The sequence below is a fragment of the Lissotriton helveticus genome, chromosome 3_1 (genome assembly GCF_964261635.1).
Source record: "Lissotriton helveticus chromosome 3_1, aLisHel1.1, whole genome shotgun sequence".
Lineage (NCBI taxonomy): Eukaryota > Metazoa > Chordata > Amphibia > Caudata > Salamandridae > Lissotriton > Lissotriton helveticus.
In genome coordinates this window covers 639,461,801-639,480,258 of record NC_136061.1, presented here as the reverse complement: position 1 = coordinate 639,480,258, position 18,458 = coordinate 639,461,801, and the positions used below count along the sequence as shown (strand labels likewise).

At 47.0% G+C, this 18,458-nt stretch overlaps 1 protein-coding gene across 1 annotated transcript in view; it reads left to right on the top strand.

The window, feature by feature from the left end:
* Positions 1-18,458, top strand: part of ADGRB2 (adhesion G protein-coupled receptor B2) — a 1,067,283-nt gene that overhangs the window by 1,035,021 nt on the left and 13,804 nt on the right. Inside the window, exon 29 of the mRNA XM_078680649.1 lies at positions 2,825-2,881. Coding sequence (XP_078536775.1) covers positions 2,825-2,881 — 57 coding nt within the window. The remainder of the gene's footprint in view (positions 1-2,824; positions 2,882-18,458) is intronic.

Sequence of the window (18,458 nt, the reverse complement as noted above, 5' to 3'; positions counted from 1 at the left end):
TGGAGTTTGGGGGCGCCAAAAATTATTGTCGGACCACCAGCGCTAAAGCCGGCCGTGATGTAAACAATGTGAGGTGTCCTGAGTGGCACAAAGGCTAGAAGTTGATCCTTATAGGTTGTATATGGCATGTTGATTACTAGTATTGCTGACTGCGTATGCTGGACTACCTAATGTGATGTTTGCCCCTAATTGAATGGCTGGCGAGTAATATAAAGAGATTATTACCAATGGGTGAGGAAAATGTGCACTTTTACTAGCTCATATGTGTGAGAGATTTGGTTCTCCTTGTTGGCAAGAAGGGTGTAAGCTACGGCAAAGCCATTGTGAAGAGAATTAGCTTCAAAATCAAGATAGAAGCAATACAGAGGATCACTGCACACTGAGGTAACATTATATTAAAGTTAGAGGAGCATTCCATACAAAACCTGTAACAAAGGCCCTTTAGCTGTGTTCAGGAAGTTCAACTTTTAGATGGATAGTTCCTTGAAGAAGCAAATTCATCTGATACAGATAAAGTTAGTTTAGAGCTACTGTACCTAAGATAGACGTACTATACATCTTTTGCAGTTTTGCTTCAAAGTTTAAAATGTGTATTGTGTTTCTCAGCCACATCTCCGTCCTATGTAGTTGTTTGATTTAACAAAGAAGCCTTCAGTATTCACATGAGGGAAACATCCTTTACAACGCAACTTTTACCACGCAGTGCCTTTACGATGCAACTTTTACAAAGCAAACCATTACAACGCATTGTGCTGGGGGGCGCTCTAGGATGGGGAATAGATTTAATTTACTATCCAACACCTTCCCTACTATCCACGGGGACTGGAGTTGGAATAGTAAATTAAACTATTCACTATCCAGCACCCCAAAGCGCTATGCGTTGTAAAGGCATGCGTTGTAAATACCGCGTTGTAAAGGCATGCGTGGTAAAAGCATGCGTTGTAATGTCATACATCCTTCACATGAAAGTATGCCTATAAGCATACACATTCATTACTACTATGATAGGTTTGTCGTTATTTTCAGTAATCAGACAGGTTCCTCTGCCATAAATTTAGAGCACAACAAATGGTTACTAGTCTAGAAACCCATAAAAACACGTATGAAGATAATACAACACAAAGCATAATGCACAGCGTTTACTGACCTCAGATGAACCAATACTAACTAAACATTGTAGAAAATAGGGCTGCAAGACAACTCTAAGGAGTTGGCCTGGACAGTACAGAAGACAAGGAGAAAGTTTCTTATTCAACTAGGGAAGTAGGAGCTTTGTAAAAAAATAAACCATAATAGTGAAATGGAAACTTAAACAAAATGCATGTCCGATGTATATCGACATAAGTAGGACATTATATGAACCCGTTATTAGGACCAAATAATTTACGAACAGAATAGTGATGTAGGGATCGGACTGGAAGCAAAATATAATGTGGAAGGTGTATTCATAGCCAACAACAATAATTCATTAGACACACTGCAAGAGATTGGATTAGGCGTTTTGCTGCTGAGAGCATTTGAAAAGAAACATTTTAGTAATTTACTTATAGTGCATAACCCATGCTATCCCTGACTAGGGGTGGGTGGAATTTGCGTAATTGTGTTACGCAAATCTCCGCGAAACGGTAAAAAAATCTCCTCGCACACACAGAAATTCCACGAACACGCGGAACTGCTTGTTCGCGATGCTTTTTTCCTGTTCGCAATCGCTATTTGGTGCTCGGGGGGAAATATCTTGTTATAAGAGGATTTCTATGATGAATTGGAAGAAGACGAGGTGTAGAGAGTGTAGATCTCTTTATTAAGTAGATGGTAAGTATGCGGGCTGAGCAGCAAGTGGGCTGCTCCTGGTGGGGTCTCACCTGAATACTTACCATCTACTTAATAAAGAGATCTACACTCTATACACCTCGTCTTCTTCCAATTGGAAGAAGACGAGGTGTATAGAGTGTAGATCTCTTTATTAAGTAGATGGTAAGTATGCGGGCTGAGCAGCAAGTGGGCTGCTCCTGGTGGGGTCTCACCTGAATACTTACCATCTACTTAATAAAGAGATCTACACTCTCTACACCTCGTCTTCTTCCAATTGGAAGAAGACGAGGTGTAGAGAGTGTAGATCTCTTTATTAAGTAGATGGTAAGTATTCAGGTGAGACCCCACCAGGAGCAGCCCACTTGCTGCTCAGCCCGCTCACAACTGAAGCTCACACTCACACACTCAAACACAGCATTCTAACCACTCACCAACATTCCACTCATTCCACTCTGTCTGAGCAGCAAGACCAACTATGTTTACATTACCACATATCTGGCGAACATACATTTTGAGAACGCGAACAAACAAAAAATTTCGCGAAGTCGTGGAACGCAGAATTTTGGGCCATTTCACGTTCTCCGCGGAACGCGAAATTACCTGCACTGTGTCTTACTAAATTCTGATCAAAACTTTCTGCATTCCCTGTGTAGTACCTGTATTATTTTACAAAAAAATAATAGCCTTAAAAAAGGCATCCTATGTCTACAGCTCACTAAGGTTGGCCACATTGAAAAAGATGGGGCGCAAGCCCTCTCAGAATTCTTAGAGCCTAGTGAAGCTGCATTGAGTCAAATGGCCATGAACGGTCTGTGTCTATTTGTCTTTTAGGTGTCAAAACACAATTTCGCCCAAAAAAAACAAACAATGTTACACGATTAGGAGAATCCCTGACTAGCTGATTCATTTCAATTGCCGAACAGAAAGAAAAAATGAATATGCAAATGAGTGTGGTTTGAGATCCAATCAAACGTTAGATAACTTTGTAACCTTTGTTTTCATTCAAACACAGAGAGAGAAGCGCTGGAGCATCTCTTCCGGGGGAGGTGGAGACCGGAACGCCTGCAGTGTGAGTAAATTAAAAGTTAAACATTTTTTATTAGACACTGTAATCTTGATCTGCTTCCAGGGACCCTGGTTAACAGAAAAGAAGGCAATACAAGAAATCTATGAGAATTCTTATCACTCACGGCAATCTTAATACGTTCTGGCGTGATAGAACGTCCTTGTTTCTGCAGTGTGCGCTGCATCGGTATTTTTAAAGTCTGCTGAGTACACATCTGAAGGATTTGCCCTGAACAAAAAAGTTAGTGCAATTTCGATATCTCTAAAATTTTCCTTCCTCAAAGCAACGAACATGTGTCATTCTCATTTTCAAGGCATTGTATTTGATACCTTCATTTGGGATCATTTCTTTCTCTTCTCAAGCGCCCCAAGTTTTTCTCAATACATACTCAATAAAGATGGATGTCAGATTTTTTCTCATCTATTTGTCCTCGCTGTCCCTCAAGTGCATATTTTTTCATAATTACTTTGCAATTTTCAAATGCAAGATTGTCTTTTATACTCAATAGGTATGGAATTTAACCTGCATGTTTTTAAATTATCTGGATATCATTTATATACAGTATGCTTTCGTTGTCGTACAATTTTTAACAGGCATTCGACATCGGGCAAACTCTAAATGAACCCCTTATGCCAAGATTAAAAGTAATGCGGAATTCCGAGCAGGGGATTTAGGCAGTCGGAAATCCTGCGAGCACTAGTTAAGCCACAAGCAATGGGGAATGTTCAGAAGTGTTTTTTAGGTCTCTCGACCTATCGATGCGCGCATGCGCATCGAGCGGAGCGAGAATTCATGTCGGCAAAATCCTGTTCTAACCAAGGGCTTTCAGCCCCGCGGTTTTCTTGCAGTTCACGTGAATCACGTGAGCAAACATGCACGAGCATTCACGGCCAGGGCTTCTCCTCCCCTAGCAGCACTCCTCCCACACCAGCAACTCCCCCCTCCCACACCAGCACCTCCCCTCTCTCTCCCCGCAAACACAGCCTTGCCGTAGCAGCACTCCTCCCACACCAGCACCTCCCCCCTCCCACACCAGCACCTCCCCTCTCTCCCCGCAAACACAGCCTTGCCCTAGCAGCACTCCTCCTCCTACACCAACACCTCCCCCCTCCCACACCAGCACCTCCCCTCTCTCTCCCCGCAAACACAGCCTTTTTTACGTACATGTATTCCACGTCCCAGCGCTCCTTTTCTCCCCCTTCCTTGACCCAGCTTGCTTTCCTAGCCTTCCCTTCCTCCTGTTCAGTGTACCCTCTCCCCCAGCTCCTGTCGCTTCCTCCCCCCACCTCTCCCTCGAGCACGTTTTCAGCTCCTGTCGCTTCCTCCCCCCACCTCAAAGGCAGCGGCGGATTTTGGACAGTGCACGTAAATCCCAATCACGTGACTGTCTCTCATGCACGAGCCTTCCCATCTGTTCCTCACACAGCTCTGCTCCCCGCCCCCCGTCGTCACCTATTCACGGCCGCAGGCCGTGACTCGTTTGGCAGTGGCTGCGCTGGCCTCCCATCTCCTCCCCTCTAATTGCTTTTTTTTTCACCCTTCCTTTGATCTCCGGCCGCTCTTTCACTAATTTAAATGCCTGGCGGGCTTCCGGCGGTTGGATCCGTGTAATCTTGTTTCACTGGCAGGTGAAGTCTTTCTCCTCGGCCCGAGAGGTGCACGCTCATTGTAACTTGTTTTATTTGATTTTGTGATGGGTTATTTTTTACTTTTTTTTAACAAACACAACCTTCAGACTTACAGGACATTAACTTATTTTTTTAGCAAGGCTGTTCTGTGTGACCGTTTTAAACATTTTTATTTGTGACTGGCACGTTTGTGCATGTTTTATCTCCTGATGATTGGATCTTTTCGCGCCGTTTAATTAGTTGTGAAGAAACATTCCTAACACATCCTAACTTCTCCCTGCCCCCTGCAGTGTTTTTTCGAGGGGTTCCAAAAAGCTCGACACTAGTAGTTGGGGGTAATTTTGTCCGCGAAACATCCTTATTTGTCCCTATTTGCTCTTCATATCGTTGAACCTGGTGACTTCGGCACACCTCTAGGAGTTGTGAGCAAGGTCTCGCGGACTTCACGATGAGGGAATGGAATCCGTTGTTCCTTTTTATCGGGTAATATGATGTATTTGGGAAGGGAAGTCAGAGAGCGGCTGCCATGCTGCAGAATCGTCTTTGGTGTTTGCAGCGTGCCCAGCTGTATTGATTCTCATCTCTCGCTGACCCCACGCTCAGCAGACGCACTATTAAATTTTAAATGACACTCGAGACTTTTACTGCGCAGTATAGCTGCTGGGTGTGAGGCGCCAGCTTCTTTTCCACCGATGTCTTTAGCTGGTCGTAGAGCCATGACCGTATTAAATAAACAATTTGTCATATCCGGCCAATGATGCTCTAGCTCTGTCTTGGAATTTTATATTCTTCATTTTTACTGAGGTTTGTAGTAAAAAGAAATTTTCACGCAAACCCAGGTTTAAAATTACCATTTTGGCCCGCTTCATTTCATTGTGATTTATTTTTCTTTGATAGGACAAAAGTTATTTACAAAAATGTAAGCTATTGACATTACAAATTAAATAAATTATTTAAGTATTAATTATTAAAAATAAATAAAAGCATTGTTATTTGTAATATCAATATATCTAAGTCACGTAAATACAAAACATGTTCCACTCACTCATGCAAAGCCACTCACACCCACGCAGTACCACTTTCACCCACACAGCACCACTTTCAGACACACAATGCCACTCACACCCACGCAAGCCCACTCTCACACACGCAACGCCACACTCACCCACGCAATGCCACTCACCCACGCAATGCCACTCACCCACGCAACGCCACTCACCCACGCAACGCCACTCACCCACGCAACGCCACTCACCCACGCAACGCCACTCACCACGCAACAACACTCACACATGCAACACCACTCACCCATGCAACGCCACTCACTCACGCAAAGCCACTCACACCCACGCAGTGCCACTTTCACCCACACAGCACCATTTTCAGACACGCAATGCCACTCACACCCACGCAAGCCCACTATCTCCCACGAAACGCCACACTCACCCACGCAATGACACTCACACACGCAACGCAACTCACACACACAACGCCACTCACACATGCAACACCACTCACACATGCAACCCCACTCACACATGCAACGCCACTCACACATGCAACGCCACTCACCCACGCAGTGCCACTTTCACCCACACAGCACCTCTTGCAGACACTCAAGGCCAGTCACCCATGCAAGGCCAGTCACCCACGCAACGCCACTCACCCACGCAACGTAACTCACCCATGCAACGCCACTCACACAATACAAAATCAACTCACATACGCAACGCCATTCACCCACACAACGCCACTCACCCACACAACGCCACTCACCCACGCAACGCCACTCACACAAAACAAAATACCTTTGACATTTTACATATCCAAAACTCAAACTTATCTATTGCGAGACCTATTGCATTTCTAATGCAATAGGTCTCGTTTTAACGCAAATTTAAGCTATAGGCCTTGTAAATGACAAAGCCTTTTATTTATGTTCTAAAAACCAGAACGCAAAAATAAAGGGCATTATCATTTACAATGCTAATAGTTCAGACTCGCGTAATTGCGAGACCTATTGCATTTCCAATGCTTGTTTTTCTGGCCATTATATTTTTTTGTTGCAGTTTTATATAGCGTAAACTCGACCCAAAGATACTGGAGTGCTTCACAAGAGCACCAGTTACATTACACAAGGACACATTAATTTTTGGTAGGCACGGGGAAATGAAGTGATTTGCCCAGAATCACAGGTTCCCGAGCTCCAAAATCAGCAGCTCCAGCCGCAAGGCTACATTCTCTCCAGTATCAGGACATCCCCGCGCCGCACGGCCCTCCAGCTGTGTCTGTGCCCCCTCGCTGCTGCTCGTTGTGCCGATTTGACGTTTTTCTCACTCCTGTGCCCTGTTATTGCTTAGCTGTTGTTGCAGTTTACCCTGTAGCATTTTGTTGTATTTTGTTGTATCTGTACCTCTGTGTCTTGACTCTTTGCCTCCCTTGGTGTAACCCCCGCTCCCCGCTTCCCGCCGCCGTGACATCGCGGCCCGCCCCCTTTTCTTCTGTGTCCTCCCCGCTCCCCCTCCCAGCTGCTCCTCCCTCCCACTTCGCCTTAAATGGAGACCTCGCGGACGCGCCGATTGTGCGCCGAAGGCGAGCCAAAGGCAAGCCCGTCTGCACCCGTCCGCGCCTGGACTGCGCCCAGCGCCAGGACCCCTGACCCCCGCCGATGCAAGACCACCCGACGGACCTACAACGCCGACACCCTCAACGCACTCAATGCCGGCCGGAACCCCGCCTGCTACCGAGCCACCCCAAAACGCACCCACGGACCCTTCACCTGCAAAGCCTGCCATTTCACCTGGCTCCGAACCTACACCGCACCCGCCAAGCCGAGCACCAGCAACAACCACCTCAATTGCATCTTGCTCAACACCCGCTCCATCCACAGACAACGACACCAACACCACCACCCTGCTGGACAACCTCGCCAACCTCGGACTCAAGCAACTGGTGAACACCCCCACCCACTACGCCGGCCACACGCTTGACCCCGTCTTCTCCTCCAGCAAGCACATCTCCTTCAGCCACTCCACCGGACTTCATTGGACGGACCACATCTGCGTCCACTTCAGCTTCAGAAGAACCACGACCACCATCACCCGCAACAGGTTCCTCGCAGGAGCTGTAACAAGATCACCGCCGACCAGCTCACCACCACCCTCAGCCAGAACACTCCCGTCAGCACAACGGACCCCAACGAAGCAGCCAGCAACCTCACACAGTGGCTCACCAAGTGCGCTGATGACCTCGCACCACTGAAGACCCCTCCCAGCAGACCCGGCTGCAAGAAAGCCTCCTGGTTCACCGACGAACTCAAGATCTCCAAGAAGAACTGCCGTACCCTCGAGAAAGCCTGGAGCAACAACCAGACCACAGACAACATGACCGCCCTCAAGCACGCCACCCGCTATCACCACCAGCTGATCCGCACCACCAAGAAGACTGCATTCAAGGAACGATTTGACAACAACGCGCACAACAGCAAGGAACTCTTCAGCATTGTCAAAGAGCTCTCCAACTCCAGCGCCGGAAACAACGACATCACCCCCTCGCAAGACCTCTGCGACTCACTCGCCTCGTTCTTCCACAGCAAGATCGCCGACATACACAACAGCTTCGGCGCACAGACCACGCACCCAACCACCAAGCCAACGCCCCCCACCAGCACCCTCCACGCCTGGACTCCGATCAGCACCGAAGACACCACCCGCGTGATGAACACCATACACTCCGGATCACCAACTGACCCATGCCCAACAAAGCCGACTCCATCACCGCACCCCAACTCCGGGACATCATCAACACCTCCTTCAACACCGCCACCTTCCCGGAGAGCTGGAAACACGCCGAGCTCAGCGCCCTCCTGAAGAAACCAACAGCGGACCCCACCGACCTCAAGAACTACCGTCCCATCTCGCTCCTCCCTTTTCCTGCCAAGGTCATCGAGAAGACCGTCAACCGACAGCATGCCGCCTTCCTCGAGACGAACGGATCCCTCGACCACTCGCAGTCCGGCTTCCGAGCCAACCACAGCACCGAGACCACCCTAATCGCAGCCACAGACGACATCAGATCCCTGCTCGACAACGTGGAAACAGCAGCCCTCATCCTCCTGGACCTCTCCGCAGCGTTCGACACGGTCTGCCACCGCACCTGCACGGTGTGCAGCGCCTCAGCAACATCGGAGTCCAAGAGAAGGCTCTGGAATGGATCATCTCGTTCCTCACCGGAAGAACACAGAGGGTTTGCCTCCCCCCGTTCAGATCCGAGGCCCCCGAAGTCATCTGCAGCGTACCACAAGGATCATCACTCAGCCCCACCCTCTTCAATGTCTACATGAGCCCCCTCGCATGCCAACACAACCTCAACATCATCTCCTATGCCGACGACACCCAGCTGATCCTCTCCCTCACAAATGACCCGCCACCGCCAGAACCAGCCTACACGAAGGGATGAAAGACGTCGCCGAGTGGATGAAGAACAGCCGCCTGAAACTGAACTCAGACAAGACGGAAGTCCTCATCCTGGGATCATCGCCCCCGCCTGGGACGACTCCTGGTGGCCCCCTACGCCGGAACCCCAGCCAAACTTCAGAAAAGACTCCAACGCATCCATAACGCCTCCGCACAACTCATCCTGGACATCCCCCGACACAGCCACATCTCCGGACACCTGAGAGACCTGCACTGGCTCCCCGTCAGCAAGAGGATCACGTTCAGAATCCTCACCCACGCACACAAGGCTCTCCACGACTTGGGCCCCAGGTACCTCAACAACCGCCTGACCTTCTACACTCCCACCCGCCAGCTACGATCCACCAGCCTCGCCCTCGCCGCCGTTCCACGCATCCGCAGAGCCACCACCGGAGGAAGATCCTTCTCCTACCTGGCAGCCAAGACATGGAACTCCCTCCCCATCCACCTCCGGCTGACCCAGGATCACCTTTCCTTCAGGAAGCAACTCAAGACCTGGTTCTTCGAGCAGTAGCAGACCCCCCCCCCAGCGCCTTGAGACCCCTCCGGGTTAATAGCGCGCTATACAAATGCTATGATTGATTGATTGATTGAGTATTCTACATAGAATTCCGCTGAGTTTAGTTCAGACGTGCCACAAGCTCTCTACAGGTGGTAAAGGTATGAAAGAGCTCTTGCTTGAGAAGGCAGGACTACCTCCTTCCCCTCGATATGGCGAACTGTCTTCCGCGGGCTGCTGGGAAATGGATTGGGATTGTCGTTCATCAATTTCCCAAAGCAATTTTACTGGCCCAAATTTCCCATTAACTCCAGGTACAAGAACATTGGCCAACATGTGTGTGAAGTGTAATTCCACGTGGAATTCTGCTCTTCACTACATCTTCCTGATAGGGAACCCATACGTCTGGAAACATTTGGCAACAATATTTTCTCCTCAACAAGTTTGGCCTTGTACTCAGTGAAGACGGGTTGCCTGTTAGTCAGATATTCTCTGTGGGGTTCAGTGGTGCAAGTGCTATGTATGGTTTTGGAGGAACCTAGAGGAAGCCTCAAGCATGCCAAGTTAAACGGCAGGGACGCTGCCAAGTTCATCAAAGACTCCACTGTAAGGGTGATTAGCTCCACAGTGGCTCTTAGGCACCACACTTGGCTACGGTCAATGGACATTTAGGGGACTGTCCAGACGAACCTTATGGACATGCCCTTTAATTGGTCTTGCCTGTTTGGTGACAAAGTGGATGCTGCACTGGAGTGCTTTAAAGGCAGCAGGGTCACAGATCGCTTCCTGGGGTTATCTATTGCCCTATATTAACCGCATTCCTTTTGCCCCTTCTGAGGCTACTGGAGAGGGTTTCAGAGTGGCCAGTACCTAACATATCTACAAGGCCAGTCTACTTCACAGACTTATCATGCCTGAGGCAGAGGTTCCCTCACACCTTGAGGTCATCAAGGGCATCATGCAGCCCACTAACCCCATGCAACCCAAACCTCTTTAGTGTGCACTCTTTGGCGCACCACCGTCCAATAGGGGGATGGATCCAGCACTTTCTAACGAAGTGGCAGAAAGTCGCCTCAGGTGTGTGGGTGTTGCAAAAATTAGGTGGGTTACACCCTTCCATTCCTCGAAACCCTACCACCCATGTCATCTTCTGTGCATCAGCTGTCAGAAGACCATCTATCCTTAATGGGCCAGAAAGTGCAGGTCATCGAGAGGGTGCCAGAAGCAGGTTGTGGTTGCTAGTTTGGCTACTTTTTGGTTCTTAAAAAGGTACATAGACATTTGCCCCCTCAGGGCCTTCTTGATGAAGGACAGGTTTGCAATGCTCACCCTTGTCCAAGTTCAGTCTGCACTTGTGGCAAGGGCCCGGCGATGGGTAACTGCAATACAGAGACCCCGCCACAAATGCAGAGGCTCTTTGTGAATTGGGCCCCAAATGTTTTGGAAAGGAAGAAAAATACACTCCTGTTTATCTGGGGATGAATCACTGAAAGGTACTCCACCAAGCACTTCCACAAAAGGCAGCACAAAAAATGAAACATGTATGGTTTCCAGAGTTGGACGTACTATCTAAAACACCTGCAGCTGCCTTCTTATAGGAAAAATTACAGTTTTCTCTGTAAAATGCTCCATAGAAGGACGAACTCCAACCTATGCAAAAAACAATGTGCAAATCCGGTACGTATGATGTCCTGTCTTAACTACCTTTCTTATGATTGAAGAAATAACCATAGTTGTCAACTGCTTTCCCACTGACATCCATGGCGAAAAGTCTTTTAGGCAAAATGGAGGAAATTGTCAATAGCAATACTATCAAATACCACTCCAAGGATACCTCGCCTTCATCCATTGACAATACTAATGTCGACGACAAATCCAGAAATAATGCCAATGACACCATTGATTATTAATTTCCTATGCAAGCTACCTTTTCACCCATTAATGTCAACACAAGCCTGCCTACCCAGATTTTGGGCATCTAATTGGAGGCAGACTTCAGCAAAAAAGACGCCCCTGAGACTGCCTTTCTACTCACCTAGATTTGCAGTATGTCCAAGAATTAGAGCTAGAAACATAGTTGAAGAATAACATTATCAGGACTATGTGTAATAATCCCAGCTCTTCATAGCTGAGAACCTTCCTCACTCTTATGGACCTCCTCGTTATGGTAGACGACCAGAAATAATCCAGGTGCCACTCCCATTTTTTTTTAGCATTGCAACAAATGATGGACACTTTATAAAGGTTACATCTTTCTCAATCTGCAGGGCAACCTATGTCTGCCCCACCCTCTGCACCTGCTGCACATACTCTACCTCCGTGACTGGTGGCGCCACCGCCACCACCACCTATTATGGGCCCACCTGTGCCTCACACTCCCACCCCCTCCAATGGACTCTCCTCACAGAGTTGTCAATCAACTACTGGTAACACCGACTCCTTAAGGCATGGGGGATAAAGACTCATTGGATTCTGTGTATTCAAATCTGGTGGAAGAAAATGAACTCCCACAGAGAGATGACTCGGGAGGTCGGGAATAGGATAGCTACATCTTACCCAAGGAATGCAGTACATCGCCCACCCATCCAGAATCCCCTCTGGGCAACATAGCCCAGTTTCATACTGTAATGAGTAATTACAGAGTTAAGTCTCCCAAAGGTTTCAGTGGAGCAGCAGTGCTTTGATTATTAATTTAAGGAACAGCCTCGTAAATTCAGATGGTCTGACTGCCAAAAAGTGATGAGGATGGAGACTACTGTTCAAACAGTAGGTCCACAATTGCAGAAAAAGTGCAGGGCCTGTAGTCACCCCCTTCCAGCCTCATGGGTCACCCAAAGACAGACTGTTATAATATCAGTGGCTCAATGCAGATCAGAGAGCCTGATCACACCATCATCAGCCCCTCCGCACAGAAACAGTTGCTCAATTGATAATTTGGCCTTGAGAGTTAGTTCAGTGGTGGTAACTAAAATCAAGACTGACAATGCTTTAGCAATCTTAAGCCGTTATGATCTCCAGGTGTTGTATTATATCTTGCCACTATTCAACCTCATTTGGAAGCCAAGAGGGAAGCTGCAAGAGCAATGGTCAAGGAGAGAACTATAACCTCTGTAGCAATAATTGATGCTAGAGTAGACTTTTTCAATGCAGGCTACCATCATCTGGCAGAAGCAGTGGTGTTAAGATAGCAGGGATGGTTGAAGTCTACAGCTTTCCATCTAGCTGTCTAAGCAATAATCCTCAATATGCCCATCAGTGGTCTCACCCTGTTTGAAAAAACATGTGGATGAGGCTGTACAGAACCTTAAATCAAAAAGGGGGAGAGGGGACAAGGAGCTGGATATAGGTCCAGTGACCCGAGCTCCTGAATAGTAGAGAAGTCTCTAAGGCGAGTCAATGTTCCTGAAATGAGAGCGTGGGAAAAGATCAGTCGTTTCTAGAGAATTGGAAAGGAGTCAATTTGACTTTCAATTGATACCCTCACACACCCCAAAGGATGTCATGCTTCATCATGGGGCAGTGCTCCTCGTAGGGCCGGGTCTGCACTGCCCTACGGGTCCCCCGAAGGATCACTTTATCGGAGATCTTTTAAGTGATTTAGCCATCAGGTGTGTGCGGGTCTGTGTGCAGTGTAACGTGAGATGTGAATACTAAAAATGACTAGAGGGTTTCTGGAGTAGACTAATTTAATGAGGGTGAACCCTCTGTCATAGTTTAAAAGACCAAAAGGTTGTATGCTGCTCGAGGGTGATTTTAGCCCTCAGTAGCTAGATGAGTGCAGTGTGTATTACAAGGGGGGTGGGGTTGACATATTTCGCGCTGTGGTGATGTCTCAGGAGGAGATCCTTGGCCCTTCTTCAGGACTATAGGTAAGTGAATTAAGTGGTAGGCAAGGTTGAGCCGTGGCCTTATTGAGTCAAATAGTGCCACTCAGTGGACCCAATTAGTAGTCCTATCTAAAACAACAAAAAAAGGAAAGAAATGATAAGGGATAGACAATGTGAACAATTCAGTAGAGTAATATTAGATCTATACCGAATCAGGACCCCCATTGTTGGGCCATGGTATTGTTGTAATCGCAAGACCCAGAAGTCACTGTATTTCACTTGTGGATAGGTCAAGGTGCATAGGTATAAAAACACAGAAGAATTTTGGGATGAACACACACATAGATTACATAGGGGACAAACCATCCGAACATGCCAGGTCGTTGAGACCGGGCATATTAAAGTAGGTTACCCCACGATAATCAGGGTAGACAAATCAGCTATGATGGAGCTGGCGAGAGGTCAGGGTAGGTGCAAGAGGCAGTGCCCTCCGATGTAACTGTGAGTATTATCACGCTACCTGGTTGCACATACATTCACTACGAGTACTCTAAAAGACGCAATAATGAAACTCACTTTCCTGCATAGATTGTGACGGCAAGCACCCTCACTATGACTTATGAAGCACAAAGCCTAGCTTGAATAGGTATGCGGTCCGTAACTACTATCAATAATATCACAGCGGTAATTCTAAGGGTTTCCTGCCAATGATAACCAGATCTCTTATTACTACCACCTTTATAGATCCTATGGTCGCTACACGATCATTTTTAAACCATCAACCATCCATCATAGTTGGTTTGTCTACCCTGATTATCATGGAGCACCCTACTTTAATATGTCCACCATCAAAGACCTGGCATGTGCGGATGGTTTGTCCCCTATGTAATCTATATGTTTGTTCGTCCCAAAATTCGTCTGTGTTTTTATACCTATGCACCTTAACCTATCCACAAGTGAAACACAGTGACATGTGAGTCTTGCGATTACCACGATACCATGGCCCACCAATGGAGGACCCTGAGTCGGTACAGATATAATATTACTCTGCTGAATTGTTCACATTGTCTATATCCTTTCTTTTCTTTTTTTGTGGTTTTAGATAGGACCACTAATTGGGTCCACCGAGTGGCACTATTTGACTAAATAAGGCCACCGCTCAACCTTCCCTACTACTTCATTCACTTACCTATGGTCCTGAAGAAGCACTAAGGATCTCCTTCTAAGACCACAACACAGCACAAAACATGTTGACCCCACCCCCTTGTAAATATACACTGCACTCATCTAGCTACTGAGGGCCATGATCACCCTCGAGCAGCACACAACCTTTTGTGGCCCTTTAAACTATGACAGATGGTTCTCCCTCATTAAATAAGTCTACTCCAGAAACCCTCTAGTCATTTTTAGTATTTACCCCTCACATTACACTGCACACTGACCCGCACACATCTGACGGCTAAATCGCTTAAAAGATCTCCAATTAAGGGACCCGTAGGGCATTGCAGCGCCGGCCCGATGAGGAGCACCGCCCCATGATGAAGCATGACATCCTTTGGGTGTGTGAGGACATCAAGTGAAAGTCGAATTAACTCCTTTCCAATTCTGTAGAAACAACCCATCTCTTCCCACGCTCTCATTTCAGAAACAGTGACTCTCCTTAGTGACTTTGTTGTACAAAACACTGACGGATACAGATACTGCAAAATCCCTAGGAGCTCTACAATATCAATGTCACGGCTAAGCAACTTTTCATGTCTGACATAGATTCCAGGCCTACAAGGGAGCTTCCAATCTGGATGGGGTCAAGGTCATCCATATTACAGCCCACTATAAACTGAATTTGACCATGGATATCATTACCAACTGAAATCAAAGATAACAGAATTGCAGATTGTCCAAACATAAAAAACACCTCTCAAACACACCCCAACAGCCTAGAGAGCTTGACTCTCCGAAGCTGTCCCTTACTCAGCAGGTAGTGTGGTGGAGAATTTCCCTCACAATTTCCCCAACATAGGAGTCCATAACATTGAATTGATGGCTGCAGCAGATTGCACTCTCAGGACATACAGTGGAGTTTTTACAGATACCATCTGTCTTCCCACCCAAGGAAGACCATCATCCTACTTCGAAGGATCTGCAACAGGAATTCTCCTCCTGATAAAGCGAGCAATAGAAATGGTCCCGAAATCCCATTGAATTCAGTGTTTTTACTCCAGAATTTATTATATAAAGATGAAAATTGGGCAGTGGAGGCCGATTATAGACTTCAGAGAACTGAACAAGTTTCAGAAAAAGAGTCTCCTCATATGGTTACGCTCCAAGTCCTCCTGATAATCCAGGAAGGAGATTACCTGACCTCCCTGGAGATTGAAGATGTGTATTTCCAAATCCCCTGTACACTGAAAGCAATTGACATACCTCTGCTTTCTAGTGGCGGGACATTACCACCAAATCAAGGCACTTACCTTTGGCCTCAAATCAGCACCATAGATATTTACCAAATGCCCAGTGCCTGCTGCTGCCTTCCTCACATAATAGGGTCATCAAATGTATCTGTACCTGGGACGGCTGCTTGTCAAGGCTCCATAAGTGTCTTGCTGGCTTGTCAAAGCTTCACTGCCACCTGCATCAGTGTTTTTTACATATTGGGAATGATACTAAACATCGATAGATCCTTTACGAACCAAAACTGAAACTTCAGTTACTGGGAGCAATACTAGACATTATGTTGGGGAAAGCTTTTCTCTCACAGCACAGAGTGAGGAAGCACCAAGTCTGGTGGGGAAGTAAAGGACTTCCCCACCAGACAATCAGTCACAGTCAGGTAGTAGTAGTCTCTTCTGAACCTAATGCCATCCTGCATTGGCCTTTGACCCTTTTGCAGGCTCCAAATGAGACCAGTCCAACAAGAACTTGACAATAAACAGAAATAAATAGCTCATGGAAGAACACGGTCCAAGATACGAGACACATGAAGCAGGCATTGCTATGGTGGGAGATTACCTGCAAATGCAGGCTTCTGTTTTCATACTCAATTCGACATGTAGGTTCTCACTACTGATACGTCCATGTACACCTGGGAGCTCATATGCAAAAGCAGTTGTCCAGAGGTGTCTGGTCAGACACAGAGAAGATGCTCTATATCAATGTTCTGGGTCTTCGGGCCATGTGACCAGGCCTACAAGCGTTCCTCCTAAGACTGCCAGGTGAGGCAGACTTCATCAAGACGGACAACACAACATCAGTACCAAGCATGGGACAACAAGGTCCTGGCCTCTCTCAGAAGAGGTGTAACTGCTATGTGACTGGGCAATTTCTCACCAAGTCAATATTGCTGTGGAACATCTATCATGTTGCCACAAAGATCAATGAGATGCGTTCAGTCATGTGCTGTCAAATTGCCATGGCTGGGACCTCCACCAGGAGTAAGTCGAATACATCTTCCAAATGTGGGATCACCACACACTATATTTGTTCGCCATACAAGTAACCCTGCTACTACGGTACCATATTTATGCAACCAAGAACAATAGGCAATGCTTTTTAATCAAATGGTCTAGTGTCCTTACAAATGCCTTTGCACCATTTCTGCTGATCCCAGGGTTATTATGAAGGCAAAGACGATCACTGCACCCTGATTCATATTGCTCCAGCGTGGATATGTCATTACAGGAACAACAAACTGTTCCAGCTGTCTACATATCTGGCAATACCACTTAAACAGCTTTCCAGACACTTTTCCAGACACAATGAGGAGACACTCTATCACAACCTCAATTAGCTGAACCTGGCAGCATGATACCTGACCACTTAGAATTTGGTCACTTGGATCTTCAGACAGGATGTAGAAACATCCTGGCATGGGTACCAGCCACCACAAAGACATATAACACCAAGAGGAGGTAAATTTGTGTCTGATGCAAAAGCAAAGGGTTTCACCCACCCTACAATGCAACCTTACAAAAGACTTCCATACTTGTTGGAACTTGCCAAGAGCAGTATCAAATACTCAGTAGTACGAGTCCATCTGTCAGCCATATCTAGAATTAGAGGAACAGGAGACAACTCATCCACTCTATTATTGCAAAGAATCATAAAACAGTTGATGAAGGAACTTTTAGAGCATTTCCACCTCTACGGCGTCTTCCAGTCTCATGGGAACTCAACACTGTCTTGAGTTAGATACCGCTACCACTGCTTATCCACAATGCAAAGCAAAGGTTCATCTTTTGGAAGACTCTTTTGCCCCTACTGATGCATGGACAAACGAAAATGCACAATACTTTTATAGGAAAATCCAAACCATACAGGACTCCTTGAGTAACCCCCGCCAGGACGGGGCTAGCACTACCGATAGACCTCTCCCCTTATGCCCCATTACGGAGAATACCCTTCTGGAGTTCCCACCCATGCCCATGGCCACCTCACTTAAAATGATGAAGGCCTTAAAATCTGGATCCCCCTCCGCCCCCTGCCCAGCAAAAACGCTGGCATCGACTGCTGAGGTAATAAATCCAGCTGTTAATCGGATATTGAATCTTTCTCTGTCCGAAGGAAGGATGCCAGAAAATTGGAAGCATGGGAAAATTCTTCCACTCCTTAAAAAAACACTAGCTGACCCTTTGGTAGCCAGCAATTACAGACCCATATCTCTTCTACCGTTTTTTCTCCAAGGCTTTGGAGAAATATGTGAATGCCATTATCACAGATTTTAATGAGGTCAGCCAGGTGCTTCACCCGAGTGAGTCAGGCTTTAGAGCAAATGGCTCTAATGGAAATCTCAGAGATGATCAAAACCAACCTTGACAGAGGTTGAAAGGCTGTGCTGATATTATTAGATCTTTCGGCGGCCTTCGACACCGTGCCACATGACCGCCTTCTTCACAGACTGAGGGAGAGCGGCATTGGGGGCGCAGTGCTCAGATGGTGCAATTCCTTTTTGGACAACTGCCAGCAAACAGTCTGGGCGCCTCCTTTTTCAGCCCTCATCCCTCCTTTGAATGTAGGGTGGGAACAGGGTTCCGTTTATAAGTCCAACCCTGTTTAATATATACTTGGCCCGTCTTGCTCCTGTAGCTGAACAATACGGGGCAAAATTATATCGTATGCAGATGACACGCAATTAATGTTCACCTGTGAGAAAGA